Source organism: Condylura cristata, unplaced genomic scaffold, assembly GCF_000260355.1.
Source record: "Condylura cristata isolate star-nosed mole 26May11 unplaced genomic scaffold, ConCri1.0 scaffold00027, whole genome shotgun sequence".
Taxonomy (NCBI): domain Eukaryota; kingdom Metazoa; phylum Chordata; class Mammalia; order Eulipotyphla; family Talpidae; genus Condylura; species Condylura cristata.
The window spans coordinates 6,699,223-6,721,557 of NW_004567128.1; the positions used below are offsets into that span (position 1 = coordinate 6,699,223).

The 22,335-nt window shown below is 40.1% G+C and overlaps 1 protein-coding gene across 1 annotated transcript in view; it reads right to left on the reverse strand.

Moving 5' to 3' along the window:
• Positions 1-3,005: 3,005 nt before the first annotated feature.
• Positions 3,006-22,335, reverse strand: part of BEND2 (BEN domain containing 2) — a 30,405-nt gene continuing 11,075 nt past the window's right edge. The window contains exons 4-13 of the mRNA XM_012730239.1: positions 21,392-21,539; positions 19,855-20,004; positions 18,152-18,301; positions 15,466-15,540; positions 15,017-15,112; positions 12,976-13,176; positions 11,826-11,947; positions 9,641-9,857; positions 7,890-8,093; positions 3,006-3,211 (exon numbers count right to left, since the gene is read on the reverse strand). Of these exons, the coding sequence (XP_012585693.1) occupies positions 3,006-3,211; positions 7,890-8,093; positions 9,641-9,857; positions 11,826-11,947; positions 12,976-13,176; positions 15,017-15,112; positions 15,466-15,540; positions 18,152-18,301; positions 19,855-20,004; positions 21,392-21,539 (1,569 nt within the window). The remainder of the gene's footprint in view (positions 3,212-7,889; positions 8,094-9,640; positions 9,858-11,825; positions 11,948-12,975; positions 13,177-15,016; positions 15,113-15,465; positions 15,541-18,151; positions 18,302-19,854; positions 20,005-21,391; positions 21,540-22,335) is intronic.

The window sequence follows — 22,335 nt, forward strand, 5'->3', positions numbered from 1 at the left end:
AAAAGCTCTATAGATTACTCCATTTAAAAAAACAACCACCAGGCCCTCCCTGGTGGCGCAACAGGTTAGGGCGCAACACTGCAAGCGAGCTGCAGCTGCTTCAGTGCCAGTTCGATCCCCACCCCCAGAGGTGACCCACATGGCGCAGCAGACCTCTCCTGCCTGCTTCTCCACTCAGCAGTGTACTTTGTCAGTCGGCCTGTTCTGCTCCACTGTCTCTGGTGAAGCCTCTCGCCGTCCTTGCACCTTTGGCCTGGACCCCAGTTCTGTATGCACAACTAAATAAAGATCTTAAAAAACAACAACATTAAGTGGTGCACTACGTGGGAGAGGGAGGGGAAGGGTCCAGAGGGGGCTGGGGCAGGGGCAGGGGCCCACAAGGGACTGAGGTGATGGGTCACAGGGCTGAGGTGGAGTGGTGGTGAGGGAACTATGGACTACACCTGAGGGGTCCAAACACTGTGCAAAAAATGAATGATGGTGTACAAAAACACACCAGTGCAGAGGAAAGTGCTTATTCAAAATCTTTATTTGGAAAATAAAACATATTCGAAACAAATCTATGTATCAGAAACAAGTTTTACAGTCAAGGGCCTGCAATAGTTGACAATGGAGCGATATAATGGAGTAATACAATGGGGTAATAACAAATTTGAAATTTTGAAGACAATTTTATTTTGCTCAATGTAATTTTGAAGAAATTATGTATAATTTACTACAATTCAAATATGGGACTCATTTTAAGCACTTTTTTTAAGGGCATTGTGTACTGTACTATTAATAGAGTAGCCACTGTCCACCTGTGGCCACTTACAATTAAATTCAAGCTAGTTAAAATAAGATAAAATTTGAAAAAAAAATAGTAAGACAAAATTTGCAGTTTAGTTCCTCTGTCTAATTAGCCAAGTGCTGAAAAGCCACATGAAAAGACTACCACATGGGACAGTATATGAAACATCACCATCACAATGGAGACTTCTACTGGACAGGGTTGCTCTGATACCATTATATAGCTACTGTCATAATAAAATTAACCGCACGAAACTTGAGGAAAATATGTAAATAAAGATTTTGAATTTGTAATTTTGCTTCTAATATGAGAAATATTTCAGATGCCACAAAGTACAAGTCAAATTTGAAATCTGCATATACAATTTGAATTTAATCTTGCCTAGGATACAATTTCACTTTTCCAAATTAGTTCTATTACCAATTGTTTGTACAGTGTATGAAATCTAATGGCAAAACCAGAGTATCTGAGATGACTTAATCTGAATTACTCTGGTCAAAACTCTTTTGCCATCTATGAAAGATGTTTTTGGTTTGAATTAACTCCTTTTTAGGGCTACTGTAGGCATCATCTAACTATATGAAAATCTATGTAGAAATACTAAAGTCTTATTATGCTAAAGGCAACTAACAACAATCTATCTAGAAAGCAGACTGAGAAACTAAATCATATATCCTATCTCTATAAAGCTAATTATACTCTTTCACCAAAATATTTAAAAGGTGAATTTAATTTTCAAAAATTGTGTCATATGAAGATATTCTAAAAGTTAGTCATATGAAAGCACTTTAAATTCTCACAAGTCACAAAAATAATAAGAACTTGTCCACTTTCACACAAATCTACCGCCAAATCCGCTCTACTGAATTTCTTCTTTCCTTATTTAAAAAAAAAAAACAAGTTTAAATAACCTCAGTTATTTAAAACAAGGCCAGCCCAATGTCACAAGCAAATGGCCATAACTAAAGATTGAATTCTTAGAAGAAAAAAAGTTACTTTTTGAGTAATAACAAAATTTTATATCATTTTGAAGAATGCTATAAAATGAACTCTTCAGTAAGTTGAAAGCTTAGACTATGTTATAAAACTAAGTGCTTAAAAATAAAAATATATAAACTATTGTATTTTCTATAGCTAAAATATTCAAGAACTTTCTTTAAAACTAAGTGCTTAAGCATAAAAATTATATTTTCTATAGTTGAAACATTTAAAAATTTCTTTAAAACAAATTGCTTAAATTTAAAATAAAATCCAATATGTGAGCAAACTGGAATTATTTTTTAGTTTGCCAATATCCTTTAAGTTTTTTTCTAATTGAGTTTCAGTGGTATTTTCATTGAACACTAAGATTTAAATTTGTATGAATTTCAATAGCAAAACTGGTCAGAAAGACACAGTAAATGTATAAAATTTTCACCCAGATGTTTCAGAAACTGAAACAAAAGAGTTACCATCTGAATCTAGTCAGATTCTTTTAAATTATAATGTAGTCCTAGTTGAAATACTTGAATGGACTCAAAAGTCTCCTGATCTGATCCTTCTCTATTGACACTTAGCAAGTGTCTGTGAGGAAGTACTCTCAGGAGGTGATTTAAAGAATGCTATTCTTATCGGGTGTAAGTCAGAAAGACAAAGGTCTTATCTCTGAAACGCTTATGTCAAATAATGTGATTGTCAATCCAGCAAGCCCTCTACTGATGGGCTATAAAAGAGCCAACAGGTGTTGCAGTTGTATGTGAACCATCCCTTCTTTCTGAAGCAGCAGGACTTAGGCCAAGCCCTGCGTGAAGGCTCACCTGATGGATACGGAAAGTCTACCCGTGACGTGCACAACAACAGGGTTTTCCTTTCAACAATGGTTCTCTACCTACCACCTATAGTGTTTCGTGCCCCTCAGCTTTCATCTATCCTTACCAGTCAAATAGGCTATTCTCATTCTACACCAAAATAGCTAAGAAAAACGACTACTGAATTTTCTACTGTTCCTTTACTAGAGGTTCTTATCAGAACACTACCCACCACCTAGCTAGTAAGTGAAACATAACAGGTCTTCCTAATGCAATTTTGCCTTAGCTCTAGTCAGAAAAGGAACATTGGGTATTTCTTCAAATGTGAATGCAAAACTATACTACAGCAGGCTAATTTGGGGATTATAACTTGAGGAATTTACAGGGTAATGTAACAGATACAAAAACAAAAGTTGGATGACTGGCATTTAAGTGCTTCTGTCACTGGAGTCATCATCCCTTGGCTTGGGCTCTGTTGAAGTGGCCGCTGCTGCAGTTGGCTGTGATTTGGACATGGATCTTCTGTGGTCATATCTAAGGCTACGGATGCAGCTATTGATAGCTGTTACACACAGCTTCCAATCATATCCACCTTCTGAGAGATCACAAGTTGGGTAGGCAGCTTGCAGAAATTCTAGTGGGAAATTACAAAACATACTAGTTACTTAGAAATCACAGAGAGCAATGAGTTTATTCACCATTAGTTCTACTTCTATGTCTATGTATGAAAGGGTCATTAAGAATTCAACTAATTAAAACACATGGACTTAGCATGGACAATAACTATTATTTAATTATTGAGTAAACGTTCTCATCTAAATGTATAATATGAAATAGCACCATTCTTCAACTCAATAAAAACAATTATCCCATGAGCTCACTACATAACCAGAGGGGAACTTCTCTGTTGTCTTTAGCACCTAAGATAAACTTTTGTTATTTTTAAATTTATCAAACATACCTGTGTGCATGATAACAAGCAAAGCAGTGCTAAGGTTTTGTGATGCACCAGAGTGGCAGTGTCTTTCCTACTTTCACGGGGAAGAAGCTATAACTGCTAAAATGGCTTGGGACTACTTAGTTTACCTCTGACAAAAAGAATGAGAGACTTTAGAGTCTTTAGCTAGAGGAAAACTCCTTCTAAAGGATGGTGACATCAGTATGACCCATGGAGCACTCATGGACAAAGTGGGAGGACTTAGAAAAGGGAAGGTGGGAAAGAGAGGCTGGCTGGAAGAACAGGCTGCCCTCCGATACTTCTTAAAGTCATTTCAGTAACTGTGAGCCTCAGACAAGGCTCTCTCCATTATTACTACAGCAGCAGCAGTTGGCAACACTAATCTCAGTGGGTCTTGAAAGGGTTAATGGGTTGAGAAATCACAACAGTGCTATAAAAACAGCATCTACCCAAGTGTTTAGTGTAACATGTGACAACGTTATGGAGCTTTCATCCCCAAAGAACTAATTCATAGATAAGTGAGAGCCTGGAAGGAGGTCTTTTGTGGGGTGAGCCTGGAAGGAGGCTTTGAAGGGGTCTCACTAGATTCAGTATCAGGCTCTGTCCTGAACATTCTCATTAACAAAAAAAGAAGTCATGAAAAGCAGGCTTGTGCCATCTGACCATGACCAAGAATGGAGAGCGATCACGAATAGACCAAAGACAAATACAGCACCTGCGCAGTTTTCAACAGCTGCAGTACAGAACCTAAGTTGTTCAGTGTTGCCCCAAATGTGTTCTCTGAAAAACTCATCACAAAAGAAGTTTCTTGAGGAAAAAGGTTCTGCTTGTATAATGGAAAACGCTAGTCCCACTGAAAGATGCCTCAGTAAAGAGGTAGGGAGCAAAGGGGGGTGCAAAGTGCACGTGGGCCCGTAACCGAGGACGCGGGGACACAGAACGCAGCAGAGAGGCAGCACTGTGGCAGCCCGGGCAGGCTGGACAGCTGAAGGCATTCAGAACCCTTTGCAAGCAGTCGGGTGAGGCACATGTGTGAACTAAGGTTCCTTGGGTGCCGGATGAAGACCCCCCCAGGCATCTGACTCAAAGGACATGTTGTCCATGAAAGACCCGCTAGCATTCAGCCAGCTTTAAGACACAGAGTTTGGGGACTGCTGCTCCCCACTAACAAGATACAATGTAGGAGGAATAAATATCAACCCTGTCTGTAACATCACAGGATACTAACAGTATAAGTAGGAACCACTTACGTGCCAACGGATATAGACAGTTCATAGAAAAGACGATTTAGGGGTCTTATTGCATTGTACCCCTACAGGCAATTCTACTATTGTATTGGGGGTTAACTTGGGCACATCTGAACTTAGACAGTGCATCAGATCAGGGAAGACTAGGAAAATATTTATGCGAGGCATTACTGAAGGAAATGGGATATTTAACTATAAGAGCATAAGTAAGGCTAGTGGGGAAAAGCTGGGATGAGCACTAATTCCTAGTCCTGCTCTCAGGTAGAAGGACTAGTGAGCTGGGAATTCTGGAAGCACTGGGCAAGAATGCTTCAAAGTAAAGCTGCGATTTGTATGTCTATCTGCCTGATTTTTAGTTGCTTCTTCTCACTTGGTTCTGAACTTGAAAGAGCCAAGTAGAGGGTGTATTTATTTTTGCCATTTGCAACAACAGCGTGGACCTTGAAGGGATCATGCTAAGTGAGTCAGAAGCAGAAAGACAAATACCGTGTTCTTTCACTCATTTGTGAAATAATAAAGAGAATGAAAAGCTATCGAACAAACCAGACAAAACCAAGCCTAGGCTCTGACAACAGAAGGGCGGCTGTGGGGGGAGGGTCAGAGGGTTGGTAGATGGGGCTCCTGGGTGGTGGTAGATGGTGACTGACATTGGGTGATGGGGTGAGATACACCGTGGCTGAGGGGAGAAACTCTACCCCTGAAACCTGCACAGTGCTGTAGACTAATGTTACCTCAATAAAAGGAGGATGTATTTATTATCTCCTGCTGCTCTAGCAGGAAATAATTGCTGTCTTTAAATACTTGAAGGTTTATCGTGTGAAAAGTGACTGGCTCTAACCTACCTAGCACTGGAAGGCACAGGTAAGACACTTGTCCATTACTTGCAGAGAGGTGGATTTTGAGTCACTTAGACATAGTGGTGCTTTATTAAATATGACAGCTCCTCACTACTGAAGTGTTCACACCATGGGAAAGTGACTATCTGTCACAGCTGGGCTGGGAATTCTGCTCTGGGCGGGGACCTGTAATGCACCTCCTACTGCCACCACCTGACAGTGGACGGGAGAGAGGACTGTCAGCTGTTTGCTGACTAATCTACAATGGAACTTTCTCCATAGAAACCAGTTTCTGAAGAGCCCTTAAGAGATACTGAAATCTCATCAGAGAGGATCAAATAAGAGTTTCTTATATGAAATCCATATTTTTGGCTACTGGACATACTTACTTTTGACTACTAATTTCCAAAAGAGTTACCCCTTAATAACAAACTCTTAGGATGTGAAAAGATATTAGAATTATAAAATAAACTGGCTTATTCACGCAATGGATACTCATTAGCAGTTGAAATGGGAGAACTAAATCTCAAAGTATGTTGAATGATAAAAACTGCAAAAGTATACATTTATCCCCAACTACAGAATAATATATTACATATGGCTCTATCAATATAGGTAGCAAAATGTAAAATATGCATGGAACTGACATATCTAGCTCCAGGATTGTGATTACTTCTGAAAGAAAGATATGGGAAAGGGATAATAGGATGGAATTTTAATTATATCAACAATGCTTTATTGTAAAAAATCCTTGGCCCTCCCTAGTGGCACAGAGGTTAAAGCTCAGCACATGAAGCTAAACCACAGCCACTGCAGCATGAGTTCGATCCTCGGCCAGGGAGCTGGCCCACATGGCACAGCAGACTTCTCTTGTCTCATAACTGCTCCCCTCAGCAGTGTATTTCAGTGGATCTGCCTGTTCTGTTCCCCACTCTAAGAGGAGTCTCTGGTGAGTCCTCTCACGCCCCTCCCCACACCTCTGGCCTGTGCCCCAGTTCTTATAGGCATAAATAAATCTTGAAAAAAAAAACAACCTTGGCACACAAAAGGCCAAATGTCTGTATCTGTAGCAAGTAGGTTAAGTATTGTATGACTAGATTATTTTCCATGTTTTTCTGTGTTCAGCGTGTTCTAAGTAGTTTATACCGAAATGAGACTTCTAAAGAAATACTGAGACCACGCAGCCCAGCCTTCCTACTCATGCAGGCACCTCCTCTCATCTCTGGTCACTGAGCCTTTGCTTCGCCTCTTCCCTTCTCCAAGGTCATTTGGTTCTTATATTAAAAGTAAAAGATGATTTCTAGTCAGTTTCTCCTCTTTGGCCTGGCTCTGTCCCCAGTACGGTAATTCTCGCGCATTCTCTCTGTTGAGAATGGGAATTCACACGGCTGCCCTCCCACAAGGGAGTAGGGCTGTTAGTCGTATGGGAAGTTGTTAGAACATGCCCTGTGAAGACAGCGTGCCAAACTCACACTGAATATCTTTTACTACAAAAGCCAGATCAGCTTCCTGATTTGCAATATAATTCACTAAGCAATAAGCCAAAATGAATACCTAGACTAGTGTCTCTGCTCAACTCTTAGAAAACTAATCAACCTATTCCAGATATTAAAGGACTCTAACAGTCTCTATTCCAGATATTGTAAAACCGTAAAATTCACCTTTTCCTTCTCATCTAATTTTTTTTAATTAAAAAGACTATCTCTTCTATAAACACCTTCATTTCTGAGATCACAAAATTTATTCTCTTTTTAACAGAAGGTAAGAATTGGATTTTGGGTTTTGCCTAGTATACACGTTAGCTCAACTATGAAAGTTTCCTGCTTTCTTCAAATGGACGATTTCTCAGAATTGCTTTTGGAAACTTTATTATTTCATCTAAATGTGTGATAGTAAAGACTACTGCATGTCCACATTAACCTGCTGTGTGACTTTTGGTAGTTTTGCAAAGGGACAAAGTCCTGCAACTTCCGCCAGCTCCTCAACCCACGAACGTGTTGGCTTTCCACAGGCGGGGCAGTCCACACGGGAGCCGTGGTCAAGAATGCCTCCCGCTATAATAATGCCATTCACCACGGAGTAATTAGCCCTGAAAGCCCAAATGCAAACAGCAACAATTCGTGAAGCTGCTGCTCGTTATACCCTAATGAGGGAATTAGTAAGAGCTCCATCTCTCCTCGGAGCACACACACACTGAATGGGTTTTTCTTCCTACCCTTCTCGAACATGCCTTGCTTTCATTTACTCTCATACACTCGATGTATAACAAACCTCGGAGAGCGCTGATCCTGTTGTAGTTAAGGGCACACATGCCAAGCTCTGGGTTGCCATAGACGTTACTTCTTATCAGGACATCCTCTGAGAACAGCTTGCGAATAAGGTATCTGGCTGACAGCTCTGGGCGAGGTTTCCCTTTCGCTATTTTCATGACTGAACATGGCAACAGAATATTTCTGTATCTAGCTCCAAAATAATCTAGAAGAAAAAGAGAAAAAAATCAATCTTTGGGGCAAATGTTAGGCTCAACGTTTTTATAAGGTGGTAACAGCAAGGCTGATTTTTCTGAGATATTAGGCTCAAGAATTTAAGAGGTCAAAAAAATGAAAATCTTAAAGTTTTTAGTGTATTGGGGAGATAGCCTGAGAAATGAGGCAGTAATCACTGCTGATGTGGTTACGCATGCTCTGACTGCTCAAGAGGCCCATTCAGTGTTCTGCTCCTTTCAGGATATGACCAGTTTTAGCACTGCATTTCCTAGCGGATTCTAAGTAACTCAATGCACTGTTTTCCTACTTCCAAAACACATTTATTCAAAAATAAACACTATGATTCCTACTGTAACCTCTGTAATTTTTAAAATGTACGCTTTCTTTTTGGTATTAAAATTCATTGTTAAAAAATCAAGTTCGGGGCCCTCCCTGGTGGCGCAGCGGGTTAAAGCACAGCACTGAGAATCTAGAGCCGCTTCAGCATGAGTTCGATTCCCCGCCTGCCCGGAGGTGACCACATGGAGTGGCAGACCTCTCCTGACCCGCCCGCTGCTCCCCTCAGCAGTGTACTTTGTCGATCTGCCTGTTCTGCTCCCCACTCTGTCTCTGGTGAAGCCTCTCACCACTCCTGAGCCTCTGGCCTGTATCCCAGTTCTGTATGCACAAATAAATAAATCTTAGAAAAAAAAATCGAGTTCATCTTAGACATCCTATCTTAGATAACTTTTTCAAATTGAAAAATAAAATTTAACCTCATTTGCCTTTCTCAACTCTGTGGTCACATCATCATCATCATCTCTCTTTAAAACATCATGACTCAAATGAACCACACTTGAAAATAATTATTTGTTGAAGAAAATATATCCAAGAAATACCTGGTTCTTTTAGTCAATAAGAGCATTTTTATCTCACAACATCCATCATTTCATTGGTGGCAATATGAATTCTACTTAGATAATATTCTACTTAGAGTTGACCTAGGGACAGGGCAGAGTCAGAAAATTGTTACCTCAAGGGCCACCAAGCCCCAGCAACTTGGGGTGGAGGCAGGAGGAAGCCTGAGGGCGGGTGGCAGAGGCCCCTATGGCACCCACTCTCCCTGACACCAAGGAAGTAGACAGCCACAGTGGGGGCCCGATGTTCTGAGCATGTAATTCATGCACAGCTCTTTAGGGAACCCCTGCGATGTGCCCTGCACACAGAGTAACACTCCTGAACTGCTCTGGCTCGTGCAGCCGAAGCTCCCTCCCCTTGACCTGCAGAGGAAGGTGTAGACCTGAGAGTTCACAGCGAGCAAAGGAATGGACTGAAAGCTGCTTTCTCAGGGGAAATAAGAGCTTTACCTTAGTCTTCGGAACCCAGTCTGAGGACTGAGCTATCTTTCATTCACTCATTAATCCAAGACATGAAATTGTTTAGATTTCTTCTTATGAACATTGTCAAACATACAGAGAGAGACCAGCATAATGAGCTCCATAAATGCAACACCCAGGTTCAACATGTATCATCAACAAAACGTACTTTAAAACTCACCCAGTGCTTCAAAAGTGTCAGCTGAATTCTCAGTGGAAGGTCCCTCAATTCCTTCAGGTAAAGCACTGCAGTGTGGCTGAAAATTCCCATTGTCTCGTATTCCCGAGGCAGCTGCTCGCTGACACCAATGAGAACAGCCTGCCCCACTATCTCTTTTATCATTGAAACCTGAACACTTTGGTTTGGGAGAGTCTTTATTGTCCTCACTGGTTTTCACCTGAAACACAAAATGGTATCTCTAAACCAAGTCTCACAATGAGAAAATACGAGCAGTCCACCCCGCCACGGCCCCCGGGGTGATGGGGAAGCCACTGTGTCCGGTGAGGTGGCCCAAGCCCAGAAGATGATGCGCCGTGATAGAAAGCAAAGCACAGCACAAGTGTGGATTCTCCCTCAGGAGGACATGACTTGCTGCTTCTTGGGGGTGGGAATTTTATCTAATCGACCTAACAATACTTGCTGATGCAAAATAAGTGGTTAACAAATACTTCATGAATAAGTGAGTGCATGCATTTCTTGAATCTGACAATTTGGGGTTTGCTTTTAACATTTTGGTTTACTTTTGCTTTCTCCAGTAGCTTGAAAACCTGACTGCAAATCTCAACATTTGAATTACCTCAGGGATCTTTAAAAATAAAAAATAAAAACGCGGTGCTTGGGTTGGCAGATTCCATCAGAACCTCTGGTGGAGGAAGGGGAGGGGCTATTCAGGCTTCAATTGCATTTTACAACATGCCTCCTGCGATTCTATATGTACCCAAGGTTGACAGCCACTGCTCGGGCCTCCCTACTGGCACAGCAGGTTAAAGCACAACACTGCAAGCTGGCCACAGCTGCTTCAGTGAGAGCTGGATCCCCGGCCCTGGAGGAGATCCACATGGTGCAGCAGACCTCTCCTGTCTTGCCCGCTGTTCCCCTCAGCAGTGTAACTGCTCCCCTCAGCAGTGTACTTTGTCAGTCTGCCTGTTCTGCTCCCCACCCTGTCTCTGGTGAATCCTCTCACCGTCCCTGCGCCTCCAACCTGTACCCCAGTTCTGTATAAGTAAATCTAAAAACAGCCACTGCTCTAGGTCAGGATCCCTAGATTTCAGTGTGTGCACAAATCACCTGAGGGAATTTTGCTAAAATGCAAATTCTGCCTCTGCAAAGCAGGGCTGCGTTTCTCACAAGTTCTGCTGGTTCGCTGGTCCGCGGACCCACTTTGAGTGGTGTGGACCTCTCCTACTCCTAGTCAAGTACCCAGAAGGCACTTTGCAGATGCTGCTTCTCTTCTTGAAGCCTAAGCAAATATGCAAATTACCATTTTCCAGGCTGCATCTTAATTTCACATTCAAATGTTTAGGGTGCAGTTTTTGTAGGATATAAAAGGGAATGTGAAAAATAAGCAGATTTGGTTTCAGACAGATGGTGCTTGAGCTATCACAGAAATCAAGCCGTTCACCAGGAAAACATAAGCTCAGCTACAAATATTCTTGGCAAATAGTTTCCATAAACTTACTCTAGAGACACAGGAGTGACTAGACATAGTAGGAATAAAGCAGGGCTTTTCAAGAGGTGGGTAGAAATTTGCAATTGTCATTAAGTTAAAGGCCTCATCAGAAGGCAACAGATATGGCACTCTTCCCTACTGGCCCATTCCTGTTCAAAGATCTCTGACATACTTTGAAAATGGAATGGATGAGACAGAAGCCAGATTCCAAGTTACCATGTCACTGCACAGAGAATATAAAATGCCTGTTATAGCTTAACCTCATGACGTGCATTTATTTCAACCGGGTTCTGCCATCACTGAAAGTGATCTAGCAAATGAAGTGCCTTCATTTTCTCCCAGGCCACCCTTAACTACCACTAGCACAGCTAGGCAACAGTACAGTCAGCTTTTTTTGTGTTACTCAATGGGACACTGAAAAAGATTTGCCAAATTTCTTTGTAGATTAAACTTTTCCTTGGTTTCAAATATACTAGTTATAATGGTATATTTGAATTATTTTATCTTTAAGATGTCTTTATGGAACATGAACATCAAAAAGTGAAGTCAACAGGCAGTATATTTTTGAGAAAATATTCCCTGTCTCTAAATTAAACAAACAAGATAAGCGCACAGGGCACCATGCTATCACTTCTGGAGTTGTACATGGTGTGGACTCATGCAGCAGGGGCCATACTTATATGAAAAAGAACTTACTAGTATTTTTTTGGAGTCAGAACTTAAACAGCGAATGAGAGCATTGATATCAGCAATACAGGCTTTCCAGTCTTTTCCACATTCACGCAAATCATGGTTGGGAAAAACTGTTGTCAGATATTCTGCAAATAATGGAAAGCATTCATGAAACTTGGTGGGGGGGTTAACAAAGACAATAGCAGGAAGTCTTTTATTTAAAATACTGAAAATCTTCAACTCTGAGAATTCAGAAATCCCACCAAAGAGGATGTTTTACTGAGGATCTCTTTCTAGCGTGTGAGTCTCTGGAACCTGACTTATGGAGCTGATAATAAGGTTTTGGTGTTTATAAAAAATGTAACAAAAAGTGAAGCATTTTAGGGTGCTAATGTCATTTGTTAACCTTATAGGTAAGCTAGAACTAAAAATAAAAGGAAAATTGTAAGGACAAAGTAGTATTGCTGCAAACATTACTACACCATAGCCTATTTACTTGTACACATTACATGTCTAGCTCCTTCCTAAGCTACTCCCTCTGCCTAGAACTCCCTTTTTCTCTGTCAGTTAGGGGATACTTCCAGATCTAGCGCATGTGTCTCGTCCTTAGCAAGCCTTCCCCAATGGCTTCACGGTAGCTGCTCTGCAATCTGAGGCGCTGCCCATTTCCAAGTGGAACGGGAGCTGAGCATATGAACATGCCCCTTTCTAGACTATAAACTCTTTGAGGTCAGAAATATTCATACATTGTTATGTCCTGGGTGCCTATGAATCCTACACCTCAAAACACATGTCTGGCAGGTAGGAGGCTAGAGTGGATGAAATAAGATTCTGCTTCTATGTTACCAGTTATTGTCACGGAAATATTTTTATTCTTACTCTTTTAAAACTTTTTCTTTTCTTTTTTAGTATCACATTCCCATCCTTAAGAATTGACTTAGTACTAAAGTACAGACCATCTGCATCAATAATCAATAAAGCTTGTCTTATTCTTCTAGTTTAAGACAAGTTTTATTTTTTAGAAGTTGTTACCCCCTGCATATTGTGAAATTATAAAACCTTAGTCAAACAGATGAAAAATGAACATTTCTTTGATTTACAGACCCCACTATTTGTTCAACTTCCAATAAGGTGACCAAATGATGAAAGAAGATTCTGTCGTTATTTTACATACCTCTAATTGCAGCGATTTTGTTTGGGTCTAGGGGTGGGTTACCATGGTGATGGCCACTGACTGAGCTGCACATCAGGACTTCCCTGGAGAACAGAATGCGAACCAAATAGCAGGCTGCCAGCTTAGGCTTGCTCTTCCTTTGTGCCATCAGCAGATAAGTATTAAGGATCCTGACATTTCTTCTTGGATCTCCAAGACAAACTATAAAAGATCAGGGAACGAGTACAGTCCTTATTTTGTCATGCAAGACTACCATGAAAGTGCCCAAGGAAATAAAATCAATGAGATGTAATTCACAAATTTCTACTTAGGTGAATTTTTTTCTTTTTTCCTCCCAACTCTCCATCCCTGCCTTCATGGTTTTCTGAGAGGTAGCATTTAAGTTGTACTTAAGTTTTGGCTTCATGTTAAGAACTTTAAATGAACTAGCCCATCCGATCTTGCCAGTTCCATGAAGTAGGTACTATCATTTTCACCACTTCACAGATGAAGAAACTAGTATTTAGGTTAGGGAAGCAGCTGAAAGTCAATGTCTAGTGAGACATAGTGCTGAGATTTGAAGCCAGACTGTCTGCCCTAGAAGCCCATGCTCTTAACCACTCTGCTTTCTTTACTGCAGGCACTAACACAGATAGACTAGAAATGATTCCCTACGGTTGTTTATTTGGTTCTTCCCAATTTTTCCGTGATTCTGTAAAACCATTCTTACATCAAAATGTTTTAAGTATGGCTTTGTATATAAGTGAGATTAAAAACTCAACTGGCATAAAAATTTTATGGATATTTACATAAACTACCCTTCAGAAGGTTATCACTTATATATACTATTAACAACAGCACATCAGAGTACCAGATTAGCACAATGAGCACAATTTTTGAAGTTTCTTTTAGTGTGCGGAACAAAATAATTTAAAGGAAAAGTCTTTTCTAGAGGACAAGAGTTGTTTTTACTAAATCCAACAATACATCAAAAGGTCATACATCATGACCGAATGGAATTTATTCCAGGGATATAGGGATGGTGCAATATCTGAAAATCAAACAATGCAATTCACCACATCAACAAAAGCAAAGATAAAAAGCACATGGTTATTGTCATTTTCTAATACAATTGAGTAATTCACTGTTTCAGGATGATTTTCCATATTGTTTTTTATGTTTACCACTATTTCTTGAGGTAAAAATGCTGAAAGAAAGTATTTCTTAAATCTAAGTACTGTATCGAGCAAATTAACCTTCATATATGAAGGGGAAAAGAAATGGTCATCTAAAAGAAAATGAAAAGTTTTGTCACTAGCAGACCTCCTGTTAAACAATGTCTGAAAGATCTTCAGACAGAAAGGTCACAATGAGAGGAGGAATCTTGAAACATCGGGAAGGAAGAAAAAAACAATAGAAAGAGCAGAAGTATTCAAAGAAACTCAACCATTAATACATTGCTGGGAGAGACGTAACAGCCACACTGAAAAAGTCAGACAGATTCTTTTAAAACCAAACCTGTAATTACCACATGACACAGCAATGTGACTCTTGGAAATTTATCACAGAGAAAGAGAAACTCATGATGACACAAAAATCTGCACATAAATGTGCTTAGCAGTTTTATTCATGATAGCCTAAAACTATAAACAACTTATATGTCCTTCAACAAGTGGAGGATTTACCTGTGGTAAATCCTGTATCATAGGATATTATCCAACAATAAAAAAGAATCAAGATAAGAACATCCATAAGCTCTACTCTCATTCTATATACACTGGAAGTTCAAGCTATTACAATAATGCAAGAATGAGGAATCAAAGACATACAGATTGGCTAGGGAGAAATAATATGGTCCCTATTTGTAGATGGCATAATATTAAAAAGATGGCAATATAGAAAATTCCAAAGAATTTAAAAAGAAAGACTCCTAAAACAGTAAATGAGTTCAGTAATATGGACACAGGACACAGACTACAAGAGAACGTTCACTAAAAATGTTGATTAATCTAGGTTAAAGAGTATTAGTCCTCAATAATACTATGAATTATTTCAAACTTACCCATATTGGGATTGAAGAAGGAAGACTGTGAATCAGCATCTTGGTCACTGTTAACTTCCTCTGCCGTTGTCTCAGAATTCACTTCTGTTCTGGATTCTGTGAAAACAATATTTCAGTAAGTAAAACATTTTCAAGGGCTGAAAAACAAGAAACCTCAACAGCGACCTTTGTATCAGATGAAATTCTCCTTCAGGGATGAAGGAGAAATAAACCATCCTTACACAAAGGAAAATTTCAAAACAATTGTCACTAGCTGACTTTTAAAAAACGGCTAAAGGAAGATCTTCAAAGCAAAAGAAGATGGTGAAGGAAAGAATCTTCGAGCATGAGGAAGGACGAAAATATAAAGAGCAAAGAAACTAGATCATTCGTACATTACTGGTGGGAGTGTGAAATGGTCCAGCATCACTGGAGAACAACTTGTCAGCATCTTACAGAACTCAACTTACCATCACCATAGGCCCCAGTTTCTGTGCGCTTGGGCATTATCCCAGAGAAATGGAGGCTGATGTTCACACAGAAACCTGCATACAAATATTCATAGCAACTTTACTCATATTAGCCCTAAACTGGAACCATTCACCCAGGAGAAGCGAAAGCTTGTGTGAATGAATGAAATGAAACGAAAAACTATGAAAAAGTGTTCACAGCAGCTTGATCCCTTACAGTCAAAAACAGGAAACCCAGAGGTAATGGATAAACTATGGTATGTCCATACCATAAAATCCTACTCAGCAATAAAAAAGAAGGAACCACTGATGCACGCCACCATGTGGATGACTCTCTGGGGAGAGTGTGGGTGTGGATCTCAAATACCATATGATTCCAATATAAAAATGCTGAAGGGAAAAGTTATAGATACGGAGACTAGATTCACAGTTGCCAACAGTTAGCCCAGGGCAGGGGGAGGAGTGGGAGGAAAATGTCAAGTGGAGGGAGGTGGTTGTGGTCCTTCAAAAGCACTATGAGGGATTATGGTGGTGATGGAACTTGTCTGGGGAATTCTCTGTGGTAGAAGTCACATGAACCTCCATCTGTGATAAAATTGGACTGAACTAAATCCACACACAAATGAATATAAGAGAAACGAGACATCTGAGTAATATCTATGGATGCTATTATGTCAGTATCTTGGTTGTGGCCATTTTCCATTGGGGAAAACAGGGTGATGGGAACACAAGTTCTCTCTGTATTATTTATGGCAACTGTATGTACAGCCAAGTTTCTCTGAAAATAAAAACTAATTAGAAAAAGCTACCTGTATCTTGCAATCAGGAAGTTGATCAATCTAGCTGAATTATTTCACATGTCACAAGTAGCATCTCAAATTGAACAAAACTGAGAGGAATAGAGATATAATGAGGAAATGTCTTGGCTGCTACTGTTTTCCAATAAAAGTGGACAATTTGTTGTTTCAGGGTTCTTTTCCAGGCTGCTTTGAGCTTTTAACAATATTTCTATAAGTAAAATATTTTCAAGTACTGAAAGACATAACATCACAACCATAAATCCTCTATCAGGCAAAACTATCCTTCATCTTTTGAGGATTAAGAGCTTGCAACAACATGGGTGACCTGGAGGGTTACATGAAATCAGAGGAAGACAGATACCACATGGTATCACTCACTTGGAGAATCTCTAAAACAGAAAGAGTTGAATTCACAGAAACAGATGATGGCTGCCAACAGGGCAGAGGGTAGGGAGACATTCATCAGAGAGTACAAAGACTTTTCAGTTCTAAGATAACTAAAGTCTGAGGATTTAATGTGTAACCTGGTGACTACAGCTGATGACAGTGTACTGTATAATTGAAATTTGCTAAAAAAGTAGAAGTTAAGCATTCATGAGAAGAAATAAAAAAGTAAATATGTGAGGTAATGAAAATGTTAATTAACTCGATGGTTAACTGACACAGAATGGAGATATATATCAAATATCACATCATATACTTTAAGTACATTATAATTATTTTGCCAATTATACATCAAAAAAAGCTGAAGAACTGAACATCCAAACTGTTGGGGGGAAAATGAATGAAGGACAAATACAGACATTCTCACACAAAGGAAAGCTAAAAGTATTTGTTACGTGCTGACTTACACTTGAGAATGACTATAGGAAAATCTTGAAAGAGAAAGAAAGGATGAAAAGGTTAATTTTGGAGAGTCTCCCTCCCTGGTGGCACAGGGTTTAAAGCACAGCACTATGAAGCTATCTGTACCACGAGTTCAGTCCCCACCTGGGAGCTGACCCACATGGCGCAGCAGACCTCTCCTGCCTCCCACTGCTCCCCTCAGCAGTGGATTTCAGTCAATCTGCCTGTCTCTGGTGAACCCTCTCACCACTCAAACTTCTGGCCTGTTCTTGTATGCATGAATCTTAAAAACAAAAAGAATAAATCTTGGAGCATCAAAAGGGAAGAGAGGAGAATAAAAGCAGCAGAAATATGGATGCAGAGCAAATGGATCACTTGTACAGTGCTGGTGGGAAAGTAAACAGTACAGCCTACTCTTGGATGTTTATCTAAAAGAAGTAAGGACTTATGCTTACATAGAAACCTGTACATAAACGGCCATGGTCATAGGACTTAACGTGCTATACTGAAACCTGGAAACTAACAGTGAACAAATGCACAGACTGTGATCTCTACAGACCATGCAATAATGCACAACAATAAAGAAGCAGGAACAACTGATATACAGATTCCGAAGAATCTCCAGGTACTTGTGCTGAGGACAAGGTGAGGCACCCTATGGTTATGGGAATGTTCTGGGTCTGGATGATGGTGCTAGACAGCAAGCATGCTCGGGTGTGATAAAATCAAGTAGAACTAAACACATGCCCACGATTCACTACAATTAAATGGGGGAAATCTCAATAAAATATGTGAGCAGCACCAATGTCCATATCCTGGTTGTAACACTCTATTGAAGTTTTGCAAGATGATATTGTTAGGAAAAGGGGGTAAAGCATAAGTGAAATCTCTGTATAATTTCTTACAACCGCATATACATCTTAAACTACCACAACATGGAAAGTTTAATTGTAAAAAGAGCTACCACTAGTTTACATCAAGGATGTAAATGGATCCAGATCACACAGAGCTCCTTGAAATATGTAACATTTCAAACTCACCAGAATTGGGAGGAGAAGAGTGAGACGACGAGGTAGTGCCCGGGCCACTGCCATCCCCAAGCGCATCTGGGTAATGCATTGTCTGAGGGTTGTTTTCTGGGCTGGCTTCTGCTCCTTCTGGCGTTTCTATAAGTAGAACTTTTTCAAGTGCTGAAAAGACAAGAATTCTCAACTGTGAATTCTACATGGGGTGAGATTATCTTTCAGAAAAGAAGGGGAGAGAACGACATTCTAAGACGGGAGGGGGGAACTAAACTGTCTCTAGCAAAATTATCCTTAAAAATAGCTAAAGGAGAATATTCATCAAAAGGACTCTTATAGGCCCAGGGTAAAGAAATAACAACAGAAGATCAGACATGGATGTGGAGAAACTGGACTCCACGTATGTCCCTGTCGGGAATGTAAATGGGAACAGCCTCTCAGGAAAGTGGTTCTGCGATGTCTTATGAAACCAAACATGTTATTATCACAAGACCCAACAACTGCACTCTCAGCATTCATGATAAAAAATGAACTTATATTTATATGAAAACCAGTACATGAATGTTCACAGCAGCTTTACTTATAGTATCCAAAAACTTGGAAAGAAGAAAGCAGATGTCCTTCAAGGGATGAGTGGTTTCTTAAAAGCTGTTCTGTGGCTGCACTGTGGAAAACTCCGTTATCAATAGAAAGGGATGATTGAGAAATTAAAACTAGTATTTATACCAAAATGTGTGCACATGAAGATGTAGAGTTACTTTATTCCCAATAATGAAGAACTGGGGAAAATTCAGATGTCCTTCAGTGGGTGACTGGTTAAACAAAATGTAGTCCATCCATAGCATGGAATAGTGTTCAGCAATAAGAAGAATAAAGTATTAATACAGACAACAAATTAGACGCAGTTCCAGGGAGTGACTAGAAAAAAGCCAATGGCAACGGATTAGGTTGTGGGTGATACCACTTATGTATTAGTGGGAAGAGACAAAATTAAAGAGTAAGAGATCAATGGTAGCCAAGTACTGGCGGTGGGTCCTGGGGGAAGGACGTTGAGTGTGGTTGTAAAAGGGCAATACATAGGATCCTTGGGTGATAGAAATGATCTTGACCTTGACTGTGGGTATGCAAGCCTACCCATGTGAAAAGTTGCACATGCTGAATACACATACCCAGATACAAGTGAAACTGGGGCATCTCAATAACGTTGTGGATTATATTGGTCAATATTCAGGTTGGGACACTGTGCCATCTTGTTTCACAAGCTGTTCCCATTGGAGAAAACAGACAAAAAGCACAAACAGAATCCCTTTCTATTATTTCTTATGCCTGCAGGTGAATCCTAAATTAAAACGAAAATAAAAGTTGCTTTAAAAAAAGAGTTGCAGGCCCTCCCTGGTGGTGCAGTGGGTTAAGACGCAGCACTGCAAGCAAACTGCAGCCACTTAAGTGCAAGTTCGATCCCCGGCCCTGGAGGTGATCCACATGGCGCAGCACACGTCTTCTACTCCCCTCAGCAATAATATAGTCGATCTACCTGTTCTGCTCCCCACTCTGTCTCTAGTGAATCCTCTCACCACCCCTGCACCTCTGTCCTGTACCCCAGTTCTACATGCATAAATAACTAAATCTTAAAAAAAAAAGTTGTAACTGGCTTGTATTAAAGATGTTGGTGGGCCTAGATTAAACAGTGATACTTGAAATAGGTCTCATTGCAAACTTACCAAAATTGGATCGAACAGTGTGAGATGAAGTATCAGTATTTGGTCCACTCATATTTCCTAACAAAGCTGGGTAATACATTGGTTGAGAGTTGGTTCCTTGGCTGTTTTCTGTGTTTCCAGGTACTTCTATAAGTATGAATTTTTCAACCACTGAAAGAAAAGAATTCTCAACTGTGTATTCTATATAAGGTGAAACTATCCTCTACCTCAAAATCACAATGTTCTAAACCAATGTTACCTCAATAAAATAAATAAACAAACATCCTGAAACAAAGGGTCTTGACCATATGCTGTAAAAAGACAAAAGGAAAACCTTCACACATAAAGGATATGATGAAGGACATTTTGGAACATCAGGAAGGAAGAATAAGAACAGAAATGTGGATGTAGAGAAACTGGATCACCCATATGTTGCTGGGGAGAATGTAAAATGTTACGGCCTCCATGGAAAATTGTTAGGCAATTTCTTATAAAACGAAACATGCTACTCTCCTAAGACCCAACAATGGCACTCCTGGAATTCATGGCAGAAACAAAAATGTGCATTTATACCAAAATCAGTACATGAATGCTCATGGGGAAAGAAAAAACCTAATGTCTTCCATGGGTGGATGGTCAAAAACAACACTGCATCTTAAAACCAGGGAAACTAGTCATCAGTACAAGGGGAGGCAGGGTGGGTTTGTACAATAACCTGAATGACTCTTTAGGGAATTATGCTAAGTGGGGGAAAAAACAAAACCAAGCATCAAAGGTTAGATGTTATAAGTTTCCTTTATATAACTCTTGAAATTTCAAGTATAGGGGCCTCCGTGGTGGTGCAAGGGGTTAAAGCACAGCACTGTGAAGCTCTCAGCAGCCACTGCGGCATGAGTTTGATCCGTGGCCAGGAAGCTGACCCACAGGGCACAGCAGATCTCTGTCTCGCCCACTGCTCCCCTCTTCAGCAGTACATTTTAGTCGATCTGCCTGTTCTGCTCCCCACTCTGTCGCTGGTGAATCCTCTCACCTCCCCACACTTCTGGTCTGCACCCCAGTTCTTGTACGCATAAATAAATAAATCTTGTTTTAAAAAAAAGAAATTACAAAATTATAGAGAACAGTTTTCCAGGGGTCATGGAACAGGCTGTGGGGAAGGAAAGGGCAATGTAGGAGAGGAGTCTGAAAGAGCTAGATGAGACGTGCTGTCCCGACTGTGGTATGGAGCTCAAACCTACACATGTGATAAAATTAGATAAACATAAATACACAAAAGGCAGCACTGGGGTATCTCAATAATATCTGTGTGTTTTTATAAATCAACATCAATACCCTTACTGTGATACTTTACTATCATTTTACAAGGTGTTATCACTCAGAGAAAAAGGTAAAATGTATAGGGGATCTCATTATAGTATTTAAAAATACACGCAGTTTTGAAATTATTCCCAAATTAAAAGTTTAATTTCAAATATAAGCCCCCACCAGCTTGTATTAAGGCTGTTGATGTATCTAGATTACATAGTGCCACTTGTAATATGGATCATACGAAACTCACCAAAATTGGGTGGAGGGCTGACAGGTGCAGAGGAAGGACATTGGTCACTCTCATTTCCTGGTACATGTGGACAGTTCGTTGCCCTGGGGTTGTTTTCTAGGTTGCTTTCTGCTGTTCCTGGCACTTGTACAGGAAGAACATTTTTTAACTGCTTAAGAAAAGAACTCTTGGCCATTAATTCCATACTTAGTGAAGCAATCCTTCATTCATGTATGGGAAATAGACATTTTCAGGAAAGAAAACTAAAATAACATGCCCCTCATAGACTTACCCTTCAAGAAAGGCTAAAGGAAACATCAAGGTTATGATAAAAGAAACAGACTTTGATTATCAGGAAATATGAAAGAACAATGGAAGAGAAGAGATATGCAAGCAGGAAAACTGTGTCACTTGTATCCTCCAGGTCCCTGTAAAAAAAGTTTAGCAGTTTCTTATAAGACTCATGTGGAATGACCACAGAACTTAGAACTATCCACTCAAGCATTCATCTCAAAGCAACATAAACTTATGTATGCACAAAAACTACATGACTGTTCATAGAGTTTATAATAGACAAAAGCTGGAAATACCCCAGAGATCTTTTAGTGGGTAAGTCACTGTGCATCCATACCATGGAACAGTACTCCCAATTAAAGAGGAATTACTGATACATTCAGTAATTGTATGAATCCCCAGGGAATTAAGTTTAGTGAAAAATGCCCCCCAAAAGCCATGCCCAGAAGATCACATCATATTTTACAACAAAATAGCAATATTGCACTGACAAAATTATTGGAAGGCGGGCCAATTCACTGTTTGCTAGGGATGAGGATGGGGCATGATGGGATGGAGAGTGAGCAAAGTGGATGGCTGTGGTTACAAAAGGGTTCCTGGGGTGATGATGTAAGAAGTATTGTGAATCACAACTGTGGTGGCAGACAGCTATGCCCCTCTGGGGAATAAAG